The 18,512-nt window shown below is 40.0% G+C and overlaps 1 protein-coding gene across 1 annotated transcript; it reads left to right on the top strand.

The window, feature by feature from the left end:
* Positions 1–13,121: 13,121 nt before the first annotated feature.
* On the top strand, positions 13,122–15,648 carry adrb1 (adrenoceptor beta 1). Its single transcript, XM_052027406.1, has 2 exons — positions 13,122–15,139; positions 15,246–15,648. Exon 1 carries the CDS (start codon positions 13,195–13,197, stop codon positions 14,428–14,430), a length of 1,236 nt encoding a protein of 411 aa, XP_051883366.1. The 5' UTR covers positions 13,122–13,194; the 3' UTR covers positions 14,431–15,139; positions 15,246–15,648.
* The last annotated feature ends 2,864 nt before the right edge of the window (positions 15,649–18,512 follow it).

Raw genomic sequence — 18,512 nt, 5'->3', positions numbered from 1 at the left:
AGCTATATTTGTTGTATACACTTGTTGAACCATTAAGAGGCTCTACATATACCCAGTTAATACATCTAAACAATTTACCTCCCCACTCAACTTCAATAAAGTTAGCCAAGAATGACTAAAAAATGGTTTTGAATTTCCACTGATATTTAACCTGTTTATGTAATATCAGAGCTAAAATATAAATGGTTTGAGAGAGACAGAGTTGAATTGTTTTATTAAATCAACATTTGGTGATTTTATGGTCTACTACAAAAGTTATATAACATGAATCCAGTGCAAGACAATACACCTTCCAGTCCTACACAGGCACCAGGAGAAATGAAATCCTGCAGCTCATCAATCATCTGTCTGGCTGCAAAATAGTTTAAATATTTGGTTCAACACATTAAGACTGCAAACTAGTGGTGCAGATGAACAAACTATCCTGGGCATGTGACGCAATCCACTGTGATGCTGCCATGTATGTGTGGTAGAAACCTTCAGCTTCTCCTCAATCCAATATAAATACCTTGTTAGAATTGCAATCTTAATGTTTTCAATCTCCATGCAATAATTTTGAAGGCTTAGTGTTTTAAAAAAAATTAGGAAGAGAAATTAGATCGTGTTGGAAAACTTGTGCTGGAACAAGATGGGTGATTAATCTGCATACATAATTTGTGCTTTGATTCTTTCATAATTGTAGCATCAGCCTGATACAAACCAAACTGTCAAAACAGTGATTATTCAATGGGTGAATGCATAGGTCCCACGGAATCTAGTCAGTGCATTGAACCCACACCTTTATCTCTCAAAGGGAAGGTGCTCATTGCTTCCAGCTCCTTCGGGGGTCATTCCAGAACTTGAAAAGGTAGTGGAAACCCTGTTGACAGCGAATACAATTTTCAGGCACATCTCGGGACACCATAGTTGACAAGGTGAAGAGGAGGAGGTGGGTTTCTCTGAAAAGGGGCCCCAAAAGCCACCCAGGTACATCAGGAGACAGGAGGAAGGGTCTAAGAGGACCAATGTCAGAGGGGCCGCTTTCTGGACATTAATTAAATGGTCGGAAAAATCTCAATGATCTAAGCACATGGTCCACAGCAGCAAAGACTTCAATAAATCTTATCTCTCAGTTCCATCCACACAATACATCTCCAGCATTCACCTAACAATTTCTGCTCAATTACAATCCCTATCTAACATTCATCTGCCTCACTTGTGTGGAGTTTGCACAGTCTCTCTGTGACTGCGTGGGTTCCCCATGGTGCTCCAGTTTCCTCCCACATCCCAAACATGTACAAGTTGGTAGACGGGAGACTCAAGAGACTGCAGATGCTGGAATCTGGAGCAACAAACAATCTGCTGGAGGAACTCAGCGGGTCGGGCAGCATCTGAGGGGGGAAAGGAACTGTTGATGTTTTGGGTCAAAATGTGCAAGTCAGTAAGTTAGTTGGCCACTAAACTGCCCTTAGACTGTAGGTGAGTAGTAGAAACTGGGGGAAATTGATAAGGATTGAGTTGAGTAAAAAAAAGGATTAACATAAGATTGGTGTGGATGGGTGGTTGATAGATAGCACAGACTCGGTGGGCCGAAGGGCCTGTTTCCATGCTGTACATCTTGATGACTTCACCCTCCTACTCTCACCACTGTTTCGGCGTTCACATCCACATTGCACAACTCACACACACTCCCAGCTGTTTAAACCTGATGGAACCATCAACCAGCTGCACTTACTAACACTCTTTCCTCTGCTTCGCACGAGAAGATGGCACAAAATCGCCGCCAGCAGCATTGTGATTGTGCCTCGAGGACATGCACCGACATTAATGGAGAACCAGCGCAGGGATGATTAAAGATGATGTACGCTTTTATGTACTGTGCCTTCTCATATCTCATTCACCTCATTCCACATTCTCTTCTGATTTACAAGCAGAAGATGGGGGAAGCATGCACCTCTTATTTGGCCTCTCACCTCAACATGACACCCAGCATTTTACCTTTCTTATTTCTGATAGCCAAGAACTCCCATCTTCCAAACCTTGGGTGCTAATGTTTTTCTCTCAAGCTATTTCAAGCTCTCATTTACAGAGTTACTAAAGGTTACTTTAACACACATCCCTCATTGCATTTTTTTCAAAAGCACATTCTTACCAAACATATCTGTAGAAAGTATTTCTTGTGGTGTCTTTTGCATTGAACAAGAACAGTTGGTACCTTTAAGGTTCAGTAAATTATTATTTTTCATTTAAACCCCGATTGTTAGGATACTTTTGTTTTGCAGAGGCAGATGTTCAAAGATTTCTCTTCCCAAACCTTTGACTTCTTGTGTACAGGTTAAATAGCAGCCCATTTAAAAATTAATGCGTCAAACATTTTGTTTTAAAAATCCGTCTGTAAGAACATTTAAGACATGTTAAACTATGGTTTTAAGCTATGGTTACAATAGACCAGAGATCATGAAAGCAAACATGATGAGGTACATCTCCAAGACCTACGTGCTGATTCACATGGTAAGCTTGTCTTCTTCCTGTAATTTTATCTAAAGGTTGTCATTATCCACACAGACCTTTAGGTAGCTTATCCCTTCATCTGTCACTTTACCTTTTATTGTTGTTGCCCAGGAACGCTCACACAAAGAGGCAGAATATGTGAATGACGCCTCTTTGTGAAGATACAGGGCCTTAAATTGGAGGATTATAACTTACTGGTTCCATAATGAAAGCTTCTAAACTGAAAGTGGTCAATTACTGTGACAGCAGTTAATTGCTCTTTAGCCAAAAATTTTACCCTGAAAACACCAAAGTCAGTTTCATAATTCAATCCAACCTTTCTTAAAATGAAACAAACCAATAATTGATTAATGTTCACTTAAGAACTTATATTTTAATCTTAATTTTCATCAATTTGAAATATATATATTTATCAATGCTATTTATGTTAAAATTAATCCCTTTGTTAAGATCACAGTTATACCTCTTTTAGCTTAATAAATCTGATAGACAACTTTTCATTTGAATTGGTGAAATGGTGAAATTGATGAACATTCCCCACCAGAATTGTTAAGAGATGTTTATTCAAGACATCCTAAAAGCATTCAAACTAACTCGTTTCACTTCCTACAAATCAATGGGAATCCATTTCAACAGATTTGAACAAAATAATAAACCTTTTGAAAACTGCATCTAATTCACCAGAAGTAGATGGTCGATATTAGTCCAAACATAAATCATCTAATATTCCCAACATTTTCCTATTTTTCCAAGTGTAACAAGGATGGAAATAACACTCTTACAAAGAAAAGCAGCATAATTGTTACAATGAAGTTCAAATAGTAAAGAATTACATCAGTTGACCCATTGCTATTTTCATTTCGACATGAATCATGCTGTACTCTCCATGTTTCAACACCCACATTATAATGGCATGAGTTAGAAAGGTTGCTAAGGAATAGGCATCATACAGGTATAATTTTTTTTATATAGCATAGCATTTAAACACATTCTCAGACAAAAGTCCACACCATTGACAATCCTCTGGGTCCACTTCCCATCTGATTGCCTCTTAAGTAGCATTTAGCAAACAGCAACGTATTTCACACTAATGCCAGAAAATGGTGATTTGTTTTGCATTTAGAAAAAAGTATTTTAATTTTGAAATTCAACATCCATTATATGACCTGTAATCAGGTTATTATATTCACATAACAAAAGAAAGAAAGAGCTGAATATATAAAGTTTATTTCATGTCTTAAAGCCCTTATGGTCACTGGTTTACTTTTCAAGAGTAATACAGTTTTAAATAAGTTTACCTTAAAAATCAAGGTAACTTGATTGTGATCTCATTTGATATCATCCTTCAAAACTCCATTCCCATCATCTTCCTATGACAGTTTTCAGGTGATTTGTTTCTTTTTAAAATATGTTCAGTCTATCAATGAGGCTGAAGAAACAATGAGCTGTTGGAGGAACTCAGCAGGCCAGGCAGCATCCGTGGAGAAAAACAGACGGTCATTGTTTCAGGTCAGGACCCTTCTTCAGGACTGAAGATATGAAGAAGGGTCCTGACCCGAAACGTTGACCATCTGTTTTTCTCCACAGGCGCTGCCTGACCCGTTGAGTTCCTCCAGCATCTTGTTGCTTCTTCATCTAGATTCCAGCATCTACAGTCCCTTGTTTCTCTATCAATCCATCTTCCTGCCCCAAATGATTCCTCAATTCTGTGAATAGGAAATGACTCTGACTTTGCAATTTTGAATTCAGATGATTTGATACGTAAACCATCTATTCTAAACCGTCAGCTCGCAGTGTCTGATTGTGATGAATGGCAATGTAATTCCAGTAGTCTTTCAGGTGATCTGATGTATAAACTAGTTCTTGCATGAGGCCCACCTCATAGTGTCTAACTGCAGTGATACCCTTTCTCTTCTACACTGTGAAGTCCTATGTTATCCAATTAAGTACATCTGTCTCTATTGAACTTCATTTGCTTTTAAGTGGACCAGGTGCAAGTTTGTTATGAGATTTTGACTGCCTCCTCTAAAATCTCTGTCCTTTGGTCTGGTGTCAGCTGTGCATTTAACTATTGTGTGTCATGACCATTACTTACATAATTAATAAAGACCAGGTGTAGAAGACGCACAACCATGCACCCTCTCAATATCTCCCTTTCCAACACAGTCCTTTTACACCCTGCCTTCTTCCCTTTGGGTAATTATTTTTAGTCAGACAAATGTGAGCATTACCAGAAACATGGTGTCACAACAACTGCAACTTAAAATGTTGAAAGATGGAAATACTGCACTATAAAACATGAAAATTAATAATAAATGGTATATTCAGTTCAGCACTATTGTATATGTACATCTACAAATGATATATCTACATAAACATTTTTACGTATCATAAACAAGTTTACACTATTATTTTATTCTAGAAATAACTCTATAATGGTTCATTCATACATTTTTTTTCCAACAGACATCTGGTCCCTTTAAGAGCTTTAAGAGTATGAGTCCTGAGACCAACAGTAACACTGTTCACTCTGTGGTAACTACACTGGTTGGTTGAGGTAAGGTCTCCCTGCTGTCTGCCACAGGGAAAGTCACTGCCTGGGTCGTCCTCAAACACCACCTTCCAGTGGCCAAACAGCCATTCCCCTCAATCACAGTGTAGATTATGTCCACCCAGAGGCACAGTGGATATGAGCTTCTCTGTGGAACAACTCTAAGGAAAATGCAGGGAGCATCACCAGCCACTGTACATGGCCTTCTTCAACCTCGCTCTATCAAGCAGGAGGGACTGTAAAGCATCCTCCTAAATTTCTGCTACCCACAGACATTCACTTGGAGGCCCATTGGTTGGTATCATGGTTTGCTTCTCGACAGCATGCAAGCCGTGATACTAAACAATGGGTCTACAACAAGGCCAACTTCAGTGAAGGCTGGTGTCCAAAACAGGCTGCGTAATTTCTGCAACATTTTGCTTAGTCTTTCTCAATGCAATACTGCACCTCACCACCAACAAACTTTCTGTAGAATTGGAGCAAATCTTCAGAACTAATGGGAACTCTTTAACCTATGACAACCTACACTCGAGGTCCAAGGTCCCCTGAGCCTCAGTTGTGGGGTTGCAGGATGCAGATGACACTTGCACTTGTGCATGGTTAAAGGACAAGCTCCAAAACATTGTTAAATCATTCACCAAAGCATATGAGAAGATGGACCTTACACACAAGGCTAAGGTCCTCCACCAACATGCCCCGGCTGCACCACATGCCATCGGACAATAAAGGTTCATGACGAGACCCTTGAGAACATGGACAACTTCCTACATCTCAGGAGCCAGCATTCAGTGATAAAATTCACCACCATCTTCAATATACCAGCACAGTCTCAAGGGGATGATGGAAAAGGATACTGGAAGATCTAGATCTCTGATGTGGCACAAAACTTATGGTTTAGCAGACAGTGATTATTCCTGCCCTCCTATTCATTCTGATACCTGGATTACCTCCAGGCACCTCCAGCTACAGGGAAAATACCACCAATCTGTCTGCAAAATCCTCCATGTTCATTTAAAGGATAAGCAAACCAACATCAGCATCACCTTCCAGGCTAACACCCCCAGCACTGAGGTCCTATCTACTATCAATTGGCTATGTTGAGCAGGCCATGTGTTTTGGATGCCCGACACTCTGACACCATTCTGAGCTCTGTCATTGGAGATTACAAGATGGATAAAGAAAAAAGATTGAGGACGTGCTCAGTTTTCTTGAAGAAGTGCAATATCCCAACTGACTCCTGGGAAGCCTCTGGCCCATGACTGCACCAAGTGGTCCAGGAATCACCAGGAACACATAGAAGCCCTGCAGCATCTCACAAACTACCTGACTGCTCAGTTTGTCAGCCCCATCTGTGGGAGAGTCTATAGTTCCCACATCGGCTTCAAGAGCCACCTCAGGATCCACAAAACTAGACTGGAAGCAAATCATTCTCAATCTCAGGGACCTGCCTAAGAAGAACACCTCCATTAAAATATATTTCTCAAAACTAAGTTTCGTTCTTGGCTGGTATTTTGCAACTATTAGCGGAAGCAACAACACATACACATGGAGTTTTTGGAAAGATATTTTTAACATGGAGTTCCTGTGAGCCAAGCTCAAGACAAGCAAGCTACTCTTTAAATAAACTAAACCAGAGGAACAAATTTCTAGCGCACCAGAGATGCATACTGTGCTAAACTTGTGAAAAATGTTAAGGGCTACTGTAATCACTTTGTAGCCATAAAGGATTATGAATGTATGACTATTATAAACCATTTTATCCAGAATGAAACACAACTGATGGCTGGATGTAGCATCCACAATGGCTACTTGATCACCACAGCTTTCACAAACTTTGATCAGGCAGGAGAGAGAGTCCTCTTTCATTTCCTACTTTAGACTTTGATACATTCTTCTGGAAAGCCATTATGGTCACTATTCATAGATCAGACAACACATTTGAAACAATAAAGGAGAGTGCCTGTTTTCTCTAACTACAGTTTACCAAAGATCCATAGTTGCAGTATTTTTTTGCCAAAAGATTTCTGACTTTCTTGCTCCTGAAATTATTTTAGTTCCTTTAGCTCACTGATTTGAGTTACTTGGATGGATGTTTGAAATGCTGTTTCTCTTTGGCAGCTAACTATCTTTGCATTTATCTACAAGCAGGTCCAAGTTAAGAGCCACCAGTGATTTGGCTACCTTTTCCAAAACCCATCTGCCCAGGTTCAGGCTTAACTAGAAAAATAAGACAGTACACTTGAAGGGCAGTTTTGGACTCTATGTCCAGAAGAAAATATGGTGGAGAATGTGGAAATAGACAAAATTAAGGGGAAGACCTCTTCAGGAGATGGAGTTTGGAACACAGTTTAGGTGACAATTGGAGGTTTAGCTTTCTGTTAGATCCCTGGGGAGAGCCAACACCCAATGTTTCAATTTAATGAATCCAGACTGTAACTGTTAGTTTTCGTGTTAATAACCATACAGAATTACACACAGAAATTTAGATGTGATGTCTTTTGCAAGGGCATGTGTGTATTTCCTCCACGTGATAGGGTGAAGGTATTGGTAACTTCATGAATTGTTAGGTGATCGTTGAGGATCGTGCAGAGTGTACTTCCCTGCATCCTCCTTGTCCAGTTATTATCTTTGGTCAATGCAACATTTCATTGGAGATGCTAAAAATTATGAGGGATAAAGAGCAAGTAAAAACACATTTCCATTGCTGTGTGGGTCAGTAACCAGAGGAAACAAATTTAAGGTAATTAACAGAGGCAAATGACTGAAGATGCAGATTTCTTTTTAATGTAGTGAATTGTTATGATTGAGCAAGCACTGCCTGTAAAGGTGCAGGGGAAAATTTAATAAAGAACTTCCAAAGGGGCATTGCATTCAAAATTGCAAGCAGTGCATTCCAAATCATAATGACTCCATGACTATAGGGAAAGAGTGGAGAATGAGATGAATTGTTATCCCTTCAAAGAGCTGGCACAGGTATGTTGACCCAAGTATCCCTCTGTGCTGTGAAGTTCTATAAATTTTAATCACATTCTCCATGTAATTAACATTTGTGATCACAATTGTTCTGCAAAAAGATTTAAGAGTAGATTTGGAGTGCTCAAAATCTTGCTCATTAAAAGGTCCACGTTTAGTGTGCCAGTGGTTGAGATAGTAACGTTGACTCACTCCAATCATATATAGAATTTTCTTAATTTAGTTCTGCTATTTGACAAATTAAAAGGATGCTTGGAAAATGTGAGGTTTGATGCAAATTACCAAATCTGGCAAGGAATATATGCAATTATATGCAAAGGCCTTTTACTACAAATGCAAGAACATGTTGTTGCAAAGATTGCTGTCCTGTTTTTCCAAAGTTTTGTGGCATCAGTGTGTTTGCAGTCAAATAATAGAGTGCTTAATTATTATGATAGCTGATTATTTATGAAATACACTGACAAATCTTGTTGTGGAAAATTATTTTGAAAGGATAAAATGAACCCGTGGGTGTGAGAAGTGCTAATGTTTAGCCCAATTAAATAACATAAGAATAATGTAGATCATACAAAAATAACATGCTATGTTATTGCAAATACAAAGAATTTATTGAGAGCAATATTATATAATCGTGCTAATTTATTATGCAAAAGTTTAAAGCAGCATAAATGTGCAGTTTAAAGACAAACTTTGAAGGAGAAATTATTTTACAATTGTGCGATTATAATTATATGTTCACATTTCAGACTAATAGTAGCCCAGATTCTTTGGTCTGTGGTGAAGTAATGGCACTAACTGCTAAGTTTGAAGAGAGTCTGCACAAAATTCTAGCAATACCTGTGATATGGATTTCAACTTCTTTGACATGAATTTAGATCATCCATCAGCCAAAGGGGTGTCTGATGTCCAGCAAGTATGTCATCTCCAATATCAGTCACATTGAAGGATTCTCACAGAGAGTAAAAGCTCAGATTTTAACTCATTTTTTTCCAATAGAATTAAATAAAGATTAGGTCATAGACATGACATTAAGGTAAAAGTTGAAATATCTTAAACTTTTAAAATACTTTAATTTTATTCTAACCCTAAGCATTGTGAAATCATCCCTCAGAGGGAACTAAACTCCACACTAAATTAGATTTTCAGGACAATGGAGATGATGAAGAATAAATGTGGTTCAGCAAGCCATAGGAAACTCAATTATACCACATTCAACATGTGAGGATAGCTAGCAAACAATTGATTTTTCTTCTCAATTCAATTTTTCCATTATAGAGGTTGCAACAGCACACCCTGTTAAGGAGCAGGGTCTAAGTTATGGAGCCGTATGTTAAATTTGGTGTGCTGATGCCAGAAATTGCTCTCAGTTTTGAACTGTATTGACAGAACACTGACAGTTTCAACATCATTACAAATGCAAAACCCAGTTCACAGAATTTCTCTGCATAATTACTGATCAGGTAAAATTTGATACTGTGCAGCAGATATGTATTTGCAGTTACGACGTATTAGTAAATTAAATACAGATAATTAGAGGATAATTGTGGCCCCAAATTTAAACTGTTAATTAACTGTATAAATAATCAACAATTTGCTTATGCCAATATGGGTGCACCTCTTATTTCTACGGAGCAAGCTTGTCACCATAACATGGAAAGAATTAAAGGCAGGTTAGGATAAATGATAATTTTTATAGTGAGGTTTGATTATAGCCTGCAGAATTGATGGATAGAAATCCAAAGGCAAAAAATAAAAAGGTGGTTAGTATTATGTTAGTAATTACAATGTCTTTATATCAGACAGGTATGAACACAGCATTTGGGTGATTTCTGCAAGTAGAGACCACATTAATAAATTGGTATATATAAGCAATAAATGTAAAACAGAACCTGCTTAGCAAACTAAATCCATAAAATGGACAATACATTTTACGGTATACATATAATACATACATTACATTTGCAATACATACATTAAGTCATGGGCAGCCCTATGGTGCAGCTAGAAGAGGCACTCCCTCACAGTACCAGTGATCCAGGTTCAATTCTGACCTCCAGTAGCATGACCAGTTGGGTTTCCACCAGAAGTTCTTACTACTTCCCACATCCCAGGACGTGTGCATTGGTAGGTAAATTGGACACTCTAAATTATGCCTGCAGCATGGGTTAGTGATGAAATCTGGTAGGAGTTGATGGGAATATAAGGAGAAGAGGAAACAGGGAAAATTAGTGGGGGGGATAAAATCGCTCCATGAGCGGGCATAGACTTGCAGGGCCAAATGGTCTAGTTCTGTCTTATAAGGAAATATGGAATCACAGCTGAATTAAAACTTTGTATTCCTGACTAGAGATTCTGTTGAACTGCTGCCAAACCTCTTGACAACATGAAAGGCAAAGATGAATAAGTATTAAAAGAGAGTCCTGGTCATTACTGAACAAAGTGTCATTTCAAGAACAAAGGGGACAAAAGAGTAATCTGCATGATTTCAGGCCACATTTCACAAATGTTTTGAAAATCTTGTAAAGAATAATATTAGTCACTAAAGACTTTCCAGTCAAAATAATATGTTTATATTGCCATTATCCATTTCACAAGCTCTTAGGGAAGATAAATGGACAATGAATTAATTGCCAGCCAGCCATCAGAAAATTGGCTTGGCATTAGAAAGACAAAGATAATGATAGATAGACAAAGCTTGATAGAGATACAATAAGTAGGTCACTCAGTGGCCTCTCTCCTGTTAATGTTATTTACAAATGATAAGCGAGTTTTTTTTCTTGTTATATCATGCTTGTTATATACTGAAAGCACAAACTAAGGGGTGTGAGGAGCCCAGTGTTAGGGAAAATGGTAAGAGGCCAAAGGCATCTGGTCAAGGGCTTTAACTTAAAAAGTTTAAAAACAAAGTCTGGTGTGGCCATTGATAACCTACTAGTTCAACAATCAGAGGGTCAAAAGCCTCTGAAGAAGCTATCCTGTGACAAAGATTTGGAAAAATAGTTTTCCTCTTTAGAGTATTATCCATTATTTCAGATTTGCTTATCTTTTCATTGTTCATTTCAAAAAAGAATTTGCCACAAAAAGGTCTCTACATAAATGCTAGATGGATACCAGCATTCCTAAGAGATCACTGAAATTCCAGTACAAGTCTTGCAGGAAGTTCTCACAATAAGTCACAAAAATTTGATGACCAGTTTCCTTAAAATGTTACTCCATAAAAACAGGTCATCCACCCTATTGAGAGCCTGCATTAGTATTTCTCCAGATGACACACCTGAATCAATCCCATTCTTCAGCTTATTCCATATAACACATATTCTTGTCAAGCAACTATTCTTTTAAAATAATTTAAGAAACTAAAACTTATACGAAGAATTCTAAACTTTAGCTGCTTTTCAAGCTGGCTTTTAGTTCTTTATGCGATGTCTTAAATATATTTGCTCCAGAAACCATCCAATGAAAACTTACGGCTTTAATTTGATTGACATGTTTTGTTATAAAAGGTTTTAGTTTAAAAAAGCTAGATCTTACTGCTGCCTGTTTAACAAAATACAAACTCATTACTGAAATGCATCCCAACAATATTTGGTTAACAATTAATTTTTTAAAATTATGTTTGCTGGTCATGCTATATCCGTGACATAACGACTGTATTGAAGATACAGTCACAGCAATGAATTGAAGATAGTCACGCAAGGACAATAAGGTTATTTCTGGGAACTGGAATGCTTAGGGTGAGGAAAAAATTAATTATGTTCAAAACATGCCTACTTATTCGCACCAAAGGTTTGAAAGCACAGAGTTAAATGAATTATTTAGCAGAATGTAATCATAAAATCAGTATGAATATGAAATTTGCGGAGCTCAGGGAAAAATATAAGGGATCAGAGGATAGTTTCCAGTTAGAAAAATGGGTATGTAAAGTAGCTATCAGAAATATTACATCTAATGTCAAAAAACACTTTTTAAAAATGTCTCATTAAAGATCCGAGTAAAACTTATCAAGTGCTAAGGACTAATTGGCACACCCATTCAAAAATCTTGCACAGTCTCTAGTTGTCTCCTGATTCAAAGATATTCCAGAACACTAAGAAGTGCGATTGTTATCTGTGGTTTCCAATTGGTTATGGTTGACTAACAGAGATTGGATTTAGTACCCTACTTTTTCACTTGCTTACCTTCGGGCGTTCAGGACAAACTTCGTAATTATGCAATATACAGGCCGTTTTTCCTTTAACATTTTCTGAGATAACAAAATCTGCACTGCACACAAGTCTACTGCACATGGGCTGAAAGGAATTGGGTTAATGGACTAGTGCAAGTTTATCATTTCTGACTTGCTTGGATTATTACAATCTTCGATTTAAACAGCCCGAGATCCGAAGAGCGGTTTGTAGTCTGCATGCAGACGTACAACGAGGGAACGCCACTGACAATGTTCGACTCGCTGCAAAGATTTGGAAGTTTTGGTCTGAGGCGGCCGCTTTAATTGCGTTACGAGTTTCAGACGGACAGTAGAATGTACAATAGCTGCACAGCAAATAATCTTTTCAAGCAGTTTTGATGAGGAAAAGGGTGGGACCTATTCCACGGCTTCTGAAGTTGGAACGAGCTGTACATGCAGTCTGTTGTTGGCCCAGCGAAATATAAAAGGAGCAAGAACTCACCATTTCTGTCTGAATAGTTCTAGCAGCTTAATTTCCATGGGATTGCTACTTGCGAATTAGAATCTGGGGATGAAGAACAGGTGTGATTTGTTAACTGCTACGACGCTTCTTGGTAAACTTTTGACAATTTGCGTTAACCTTTGTGATTTTTTTTACCCTTTAGCTTTTCCGCAAAGTCTGGGGATTTCTTTTTTTCATTTTCGCAATTTGGAAACATCCTTTTAAAGAAAACTTGCAAAGCATCCGGAGGCAATTGTTTCAAAAGTTTGCTTGGTGTTATTGACTCTCAGGGTTGTTGGACAGGGAGAAGGTGGTGTCAGAGAGAGGGCAGGGTAACAGCTCATTGGATTATCCGCCGGGCAACGTAAGGGGGCGGGCGGGCCGCTTATCTGAAGCAAGCCGCCTGTTGCTGGTGCCAAAGGAACAGGATGAGGGAAAGAGGCAACATCGGCGGGGAGACGTGCAAATGAGACTCGTGCCTGCTGTCGGCTCCTCTACAAAGCGGCACCTACAATGGGAGACGGACTCTCCTCTATGGATTGCCATAATAATAAATCAACCGCAATAATATTTGTCAATCCTGCAAACGGGGTAAGTCCAAACCTGCCTCATCAGCAAGACTTCTCTGAACAGTGGGTGATAGGCATGGGCACAGTCATGGCAGTCATCGTCCTGATCATAGTGCTGGGCAACCTGCTGGTGGTGTATGCCATCGCAAAGAACCAGCGGCTGCAGACCCTAACCAATGTTTTCATTGTATCTCTGGCCTGTGCAGATCTGATTATGGGACTCCTAGTGGTCCCACTCGGCGCGACCTTGGTGGTGCGAGGTAACTGGCAGTACGGCTCGGTTTTCTGCGAAATGTGGACTTCTGTCGACGTGCTGTGTGTGACAGCCAGCATCGAGACTCTGTGCGTGATCGCCATAGACCGTTACATCGCTATCACCTCTCCCTTCCGTTACCAGAGCTTGCTCACTAAAGCCAGGGCGCGGGTGATCGTGTGTGTGGTCTGGGCGATTTCTGCTCTCATCTCCTTGCTCCCCATCATGATGCACTGGTGGAGAGACGACGGCCCCGATGCCATTCGCTGTTACAATGACCCATGCTGCTGCGACTTCGTAACCAACAAAGCCTACGCGGTTGCCTCATCCATCATTTCCTTCTACTTGCCCCTGGTGATCATGATCTTCGTCTATGCCCGCGTCTTTCAAGAAGCCAAAAAGCAGATGAAGAAGATCGACAAGTGTGAGGGGAGGTTTTACACCAGCCACTTCATCCCAAACGGCAGGGCAGGCCGAAGGAGACCTTCCAGGATTATAGCCATCAGGGACCACAAGGCTTTAAAGACCCTGGGGATTATTATGGGGACGTTTACCCTTTGCTGGTTGCCTTTCTTTCTGGCAAATGTGGTGAAGGCGTTCCGCCCTGGCATAGTCCCTGACAAGCTCTTTCTGTTTTTTAACTGGCTCGGCTATGTCAACTCGGCTTTCAATCCCATCATTTACTGCAAGAGTCCCGACTTCAGGGCGGCCTTTAAAAAGTTACTCTTTTGCCCCAGCGCCACGGACAGCAGACTGTATTCGGGCTCTGGGGAACTGTCCCGCTGCTCAGGAATGTTTGGCGGTACTCTGGATCCCAGTAGCCTGGAGAATTGGTCGGAGTGGAGCAGGGTGCAGGAAAGCAACGGGGGCGATGTGGATTCGCAGAAGGACAACCTCCGTCAGGAAGATGAAGAGTCGCAGTTCTAGGACGCCCAACCGAAAATTCGCACCGAAAGCGAGCGCACAGCAGCCCCGAAGGACGGGGAGCCTCGTGGCTGGAGAGGCGTTACCCGCTCGGTCTAGTTCTGTACGCGCCAATTCATTGTAAAAACCACAGAACCTTCACGGCAAGATTTCTCCTTAAGCGTTCGCCCCTAGCAATATTGGAGAAGGCATTGAAGAGCTACTTCATATCAACACTAAGATTTGGACCAGGGCAAAGAATGCAGCATTCTCCAGCGGGGCTGGCACGGGTGATGGATGGGATAATCTGGACAGTAAAGGAACGAGCTGTGAGGCTGGGCCAGTTTTGCAGTGAAAATGGTTTTGCCCTGGTCACATTACATTCCACAGTGAAAAGAGATTTCCGATAACCAGAACGTCGAGGGCCCCTGCATTTCCACATCGATTGCCTTAACATAGATGGTCATGTCACTTACCCGAGAAACAGCAAATACTGTACTTTTGTTGTGATGTTGTTTCTTTAAACATTTTAGAATACGTGTAACAGAGCAACCATAAGCTTTATTTTGAAACAACTTGACCACACTGGCTGTACTTTCTAAAGAGATTTAAGATTTTTTAAGGACTGTTTATTATCTCACAGTATTCTATGATCCCTATCCTCACCTTGTATCGTGCTGCATGTGAGCTTTGGAAGTATCGATGTTCAAGAATGGACGCTGCCAGATTCATGGTAAGATTGAATGACACTACCTCCGGCGGTACAGCTTGTGTACAGGCATATTTATGTTACGCATTGTTTATATTAAACAAGTCGCATTTTATATATTTAAAACTAGGTGAACCAACCTGCAACCTCAGTGCTCAAGATGGATGAAGATGGGACTATTATTTAATATAAATTAAATTCCACGGAGGACCAACTTAACCCACATGCAGTCCCTGAAAGTGTTTAAAGTTGGTATTTCTCGAATATGAACATTATCTATATAAGTTACTGCTAAAGTTAGTAAAGTTATAGCCAAAATCTCCCGCTAGATTTTCGGAGACAAAGTATTCGTTTCGGTGAGGTAAACGGAGAAAATCGGACTGGTGTTTCATTTTGTACTGTAACATTTGCCAAGTAAACAAAAAAAAGTTTATCCTACTCCGTATGAAATTCACGTGCCGTCGTGTATAACGTACTTGTCACAACGTCTGCTTTTTCCGCAAATATTTATATGTAGTATCTTTAAATGTGTGGCTATTTGGTATATGTGCAATAAACGTAATGAAACATTTCACGTGGATGTTTATACTATCTTGAAATAAATTGAACGCCGAGTCTGCCATGGCCGCATTATCACCCAGAGTCAGTGCATGAGGCTGTGGACGATGATAAGGCCTGTTGATGCAACTGCTTCTAAAAACGATGTCCTGTACAGTTTCTTTGTACGAGCAGGTTTCAGTTTGCAATATCTGTAATGCGTTGTATCATGTCCATGCCACTGAGCATGTTTAAGGATAAAATTTGTATTGCTACTTGGTCTTGGCCGATAGAACGCGAATGGCGAATGTCGGCAATTTAACTCACTCGCAATTTAAAACAAACTATTTTTACCGCTTCCACACAGGCGGTTTTCATGCTTTTGTTCCTGCGGAGGTGACATTGTTAAGACTTATGCAGTTTACACACTGTGTGTAGCAACCGAAGTTTGGAAAAAAAATGTAGTTCGGTCGCACAAAATTAATCTTAGGCTCCCAGAGCGTTTCATTCATTGGAATATAAATCTAGCGCTCACTTCGTGCTGATATTCAGGCTGGTTGACTGAAGGCCAGTACGTAGGTGTTTACCAATACTCCTAGCTAAATTTATTGTTTGTTTGGCAGCTCTAACATTCCTTGCTGATTAATGACGGTGGCGGTATAACAAACTGGGAAAGGTTAAACTCGCAACCGTCGCCTCGCCGTCCTCACGTCAATCCCGGCAGAATACAAGCAGAAAACTTAGCGTATTTCTCGAGAGCTCACTTACAATATCCAAAGTCGGCTCGGTCGCCAGCGAACTGATTGTGCCCGGTCTTATCTGCCATTCGAGAGCTGGCGGTAGGTTTTTGAAATACCCGTCAGTAAAAACACAAAGCTTACTTATATGGACAGTACATTATTGAAAGTTAAAGAACACAACAACCGCTTAAATTGCCAATACTAGCTGTAATTTGAACAATAATTTGTGTGCATTTTTGTTCAGAATTACCTTAAATTAAATATTATTATAGAAGGCCAGAAATTGGGCCACGTTTAGACGTAAAAGGAGCTGAGTTGGGTGAAATAATACTCCTTCAGCTGGAAATCCCCGTTGCTGAGCTGCTCCCATCAGCTGGAAGGCTGCTGCCTCCACCTCCAGGTACCTCCTGCTGAAAGCTCTATTCACAGGTTCCATCTTCTGGAAGCTTTTTACGGTTACTCCCAGCGGGAACCTCCTACTGGAATGATGCTGGCTCCTGCTACTGCCTCCCCCCTCCCCCCTCCCCACTCCCCAAACACTGGGAGGCACCCAAAGCCCTGCTACATTCTTCTGTTGGACAGATGCCCTTTCCCTCGTTGGACACCAGCACCCACTGTTGGCTCTCCTGCTGGAATGCAGCATAACTAAACCCAGTGTATCATTAGGGCCCAGTAGTTACTGCAAAGTCACACATCTCAACCTTTCAAGATTATAGAAACTGTTAATGCAGGAGGTTGAATGTAGACTGTCACCTCTACAAAGTGAGCAAGGTCCCAGGCACAGAAGGAGACTCTGCATGGTGGCCTGGTAAATAACCATACCACTTTTACCCTTAACCGCTCACTTCCTGGTCTTGCTTTATTGCAAATTACCTAATTTCTACAAGAATGCACAGTGAACAACAACATTATAAATGGGTTCTGGTAATGTTGCTATTTGGCAACTACTGGCAGCAGTTAAGGAGCAGTGTGGGATAAAAATCCTTAACGTTAGGGAAAGCAAATAATAACAAATTCCTGGCCCAAACCAATCAGTGAAAAGAACTTCAACTTTTCCACATTAGGACATCTGACCTCCAGGATTCTAATGAAATTAAGGGAATTGCCACACTATTCTGCCTGCAGATCTTGTTTGCAAGCTGCCAGCCCATATTTTTACTAATTGCTGGATGATACGAAGAGGAATGAGCTAATCTTTAAAAAAAGACAGACACATACAACTAAACAGCTCATTGTAGCCTGTTCATATGTTTATAATTTGGAGTATCTGTCTGCAATGTGTTGGAGTGGTGACTGGTTGGAACAAGTTGTGTTACCATCTATCCTTGCATAATCTTCTTCTGAATTATTAATATATTGTAAATGGTTGAGGCCTTGGCACTGATCCCTGGGGCACCCCACTATTTACAGCTTGCCATTCTAAAAGTGATCCATTTATCCTGACTCTCTTTTTGTTTTCCATCCATGTTAATACATAGCCCCTGATGCCATGAGCACATACCTTGCACAGTTTTATATTGCATCTTACAGAATGGAAATCTAAGTTTCTCACTCTCAAACTGAGTATGAAATTCTACCACGTTATGATCACTCTTCCCTGTGAGATCATTAATTAATCTTGTCTCATTGAACATGACCCACATCTAAAAGAGCTTGTTCCCTTGTTAGTTCCATGTTGTATTGAGCTAAGAAGCTTTACCAAGTATACTCAATGAACTTATTCTCAATATTACTTGAATCTTTATTTAGGTTGGTCAAAAATTGACTAAAGTTGCTCATAATTGTTGCAGTAACGTTCTTTCCAACCCCAATATTTCTTTGAGTTATACTCTATCCTGCAGTGCAGCTAATGTTATGGTGTCCACAGACAACTCTCACCAGTGATTTCTTTCCCTAACTTTAGAAAAAAATCTCTATTCAAACAGATTTTACATCTTGATCTAAGCCAAGATCATTTCTCATACTGTACTGAGTTCTTCCTTTGTTAAAGAGATAACTAACCTCCTTTTCCTTTGTGACTATCCTTCCACAGAATAGTGGAGATCCTAGCAAAGCTAAAAGTCAAAAGTTTTAGGTGTAATTAGCAGAAAAAAAACTATTTGAAACAATACAAACATGGC

Source organism: Pristis pectinata, chromosome 12 (assembly GCF_009764475.1).
Source record: "Pristis pectinata isolate sPriPec2 chromosome 12, sPriPec2.1.pri, whole genome shotgun sequence".
In the NCBI taxonomy this organism is placed as follows: Eukaryota; Metazoa; Chordata; class Chondrichthyes; order Rhinopristiformes; family Pristidae; genus Pristis; species Pristis pectinata.
Note: the sequence above shows the minus strand (reverse complement) of the source record. Positions and strands in the feature narration are given on the sequence as shown.